General features: G+C 51.6%; 1 protein-coding gene across 1 annotated transcript in view; it reads left to right on the forward strand.

Moving 5' to 3' along the window:
• The window catches only part of SAFB2 (scaffold attachment factor B2), a 42,003-nt gene extending 40,427 nt beyond the window's left edge, over positions 1–1,576 (forward strand). Inside the window, exons 20-22 of the mRNA XM_015564303.1 lie at positions 611–723; positions 872–938; positions 1,235–1,576. Coding sequence (XP_015419789.1) covers positions 611–723; positions 872–938; positions 1,235–1,379 — 325 coding nt within the window. The 3' untranslated portion in view covers positions 1,380–1,576. The remainder of the gene's footprint in view (positions 1–610; positions 724–871; positions 939–1,234) is intronic.
• The last annotated feature ends 988 nt before the right edge of the window (positions 1,577–2,564 follow it).

A 2,564-nucleotide genomic window follows, 5' to 3' on the forward strand; every position in this document is an offset into this window, starting at 1 on the left:
CCTATTGGTTGCCTCCCACACACCCCGCAACCAGAGCTGGGAATTGAGCCTGCAACCCAGATACATGCCCCTGACCAGAATCGGACACCTGACCGGAATCAAACCCTCAACTTTTTCAGTCCAAGGGTCGACACTCCATCCACTGAGGCAAACCTGCTAAGGTGATCTTTTGGGTTTTTTTGTTGTTTTTTCTTGAGAGAGAGAGAGAGAAAGGAAAGGAGAAAGAGAAACATCAATTTGTTGCTCCATCCATTTATGCATTCATTAGTTGTTTCTTGTATGTGCCTGACCAGGGATTGAGCCCACAACCTTGGTTTAATCAGGACAACGTTCTAATCAACTGAGCTGCCTGGCCAGGGCCTGTCTGATAAGAGGCATGGAGTAGCTGGGATGGGGGGTGCATCTCAGTCATCTGGTTGAGATGTTTCTGATGCTCAACACCTTCTTGTGTGCTTATTAGCTGTGTGTGTACCTTTGGAAAAGTGTCTGCTCCCACCTTTGCCCACTTCCCTCTGAAACAGTGGGTACAAGGTGTGAAGGCTGAAGCCATGCCACAGCCTTCACTAAAGGCATAAGGCACGCATCTGCTTATATTTTCCTTCCGTTACAGAGGTGGGCGTGACTGGACGGAGCACAGTCAGAGGCTAGAGGAGCACCAGGAGCGTGCCTGGCCAGGCATGGTAGAGGCAGGCACGGCAGGCCGGGAGCATGCCAGGTGGCTAGGTATGGGCTAACTCCTGTCCATGAGTGAGGGTGGGGGGCTCCCAGGAAGGGTTGGCCAGTTCCAGAACTCTCCACAGGCCAGCCTCCCCCCAGCTTTTCCAGAGACTTCCAAGAAGGGAGTGTTTGCAGACTCTATCTTCTCTTCCAGGTGCTGAGAGGGGCCTCTCTGGGCCCTCAGGGACAGGGCACATGGCCAATCGGGGTGGAATGTCGGGGTAAGAAGTTTTGTCCCCGGATAAAATTGATTTGTTCCTGCTCCTCACTTCCTCTCCCTTTTTTGCATGTTTGATCAACTTGCTGGGTTGAATGTTTTGAAAACAAACCCCCAAAGCAGCTCTTGGTAACTAGTGCAAATAACACTCTCCAGGGACCTGGAATGTGGTCTGTAATTAGGATGTTTCTCACCTGGAAAAAGCCACGCGGGCTCTAAAGGCTGCAGAGCTGCGTGCCGCCATGTAATGGTGAAAATGTAAAGCACTTCAAGGGGACAAACGTGTGCCTTTGTTCCTAGGCAAGGCGGCTTTGCACAAGATGGGCATTCCCAGGGCCACGTGGTGCCTGGTGCAGAACTGGAAGATGGAGCACTGGCCGGCGAGGACCGGGGCAAAAAAAAACTAAACCCCTCCGCCTGTTCAGGTAGGCAGATGCACTGTTGAATTTCTTAGCCAGTTACCTTGAACTTGTGGAATCTTTTAAGAAACAAAAACAAATCCTGCCACCATGTTGTAGCTTGGTAATATGTGAACTCATTTTTTTTTTTTAATAAGCGTGTTCTTGTTCTGCCATTTTTGAGAAGGTTTCTGTAATGAGGCATTCCATTTTTCATTAATAAAAGTTTACGGTTCGCATTTCAGTGTGTGTTGTGGTGATTACAGAGCAAAGAATAGTACCGACCTTCAGCAGCACCATTGCACACTTGGATGGTGGCTGCCAGCTCATCATACTTGAATTCTCCCAACCGTTGATAAAGTGGGCATCATCTCCCCATCTGAGAAATAAGGAGCCAGGTGCAGGGGTTAGGTCACATGCCCAAGGTCTTAGCGCTGGGATGGGAATTGGGAATTCTTCATTGAGTGGGGAGGGGTGTGTGCATTGTGGAGCCTCTGCCCAGTCACTTCACTCCTTGTGCCAGAGTGCCCGGGGCAGCGTCCAGTGATGGTGTGAGGTTTGGGGGCCTGGCTAAGGGATGGGGACATGTGTTGGCCCTGCAGTGCTTGGGAGCTGCCCTCGGCCCCCAGAGCACACTGACCCTTCTAAAAGGGCTGCCTCTTCTCGGCATGGGCTCAGTGTGCCCGATTCCATCATTTTCCTGGAAGTGCAAATTTACATGTGAAGTCTCCTCATTTTTGATGGAGTTGATTCCGGTTTTTTTCATTAAAAACTACAGAACAAGGCACCTGGCTGGGCAGAGGTGCCACATCACAAGTCCGACCAGGCCCCTCCAGCGTGACACCACAGTGAGGTGCTTCTCTGCTAGAAGAGCAGTGGCACAGGCAGATCCGCCACAGAGAGTGGATGACTGCAGGCATGTTGGGGCAGAAAAGCCCTATCCGTCATCTCATGAGTAGAGGTCTGGTGGCCGCAAGGCTGGGGCAGGAGGGAGGGCTCGCTTCCCACCATTCCTGACCCTGGTCCAGTGTGGTAAGAGTTAATCCACTGTGCTACCTGCTGGGAACCTCAATTCCCTCCCCTTGGTAACTGGGACAGCCACCCCACAGGCCCCAAACAATTGCCAATTCTCCCTGAATGCCCTGTGTTCCTGCTGGGCTGTTTAGTTTTAAAAGAGCAATCTGAAAATCCTCCCAGCATCAAAGGCAGGCAGTGCTGGCCCCTCCGTGTCC

Source organism: Myotis davidii, unplaced genomic scaffold (genome assembly GCF_000327345.1).
Source record: "Myotis davidii unplaced genomic scaffold, ASM32734v1 scaffold341, whole genome shotgun sequence".
Lineage (NCBI taxonomy): Eukaryota > Metazoa > Chordata > Mammalia > Chiroptera > Vespertilionidae > Myotis > Myotis davidii.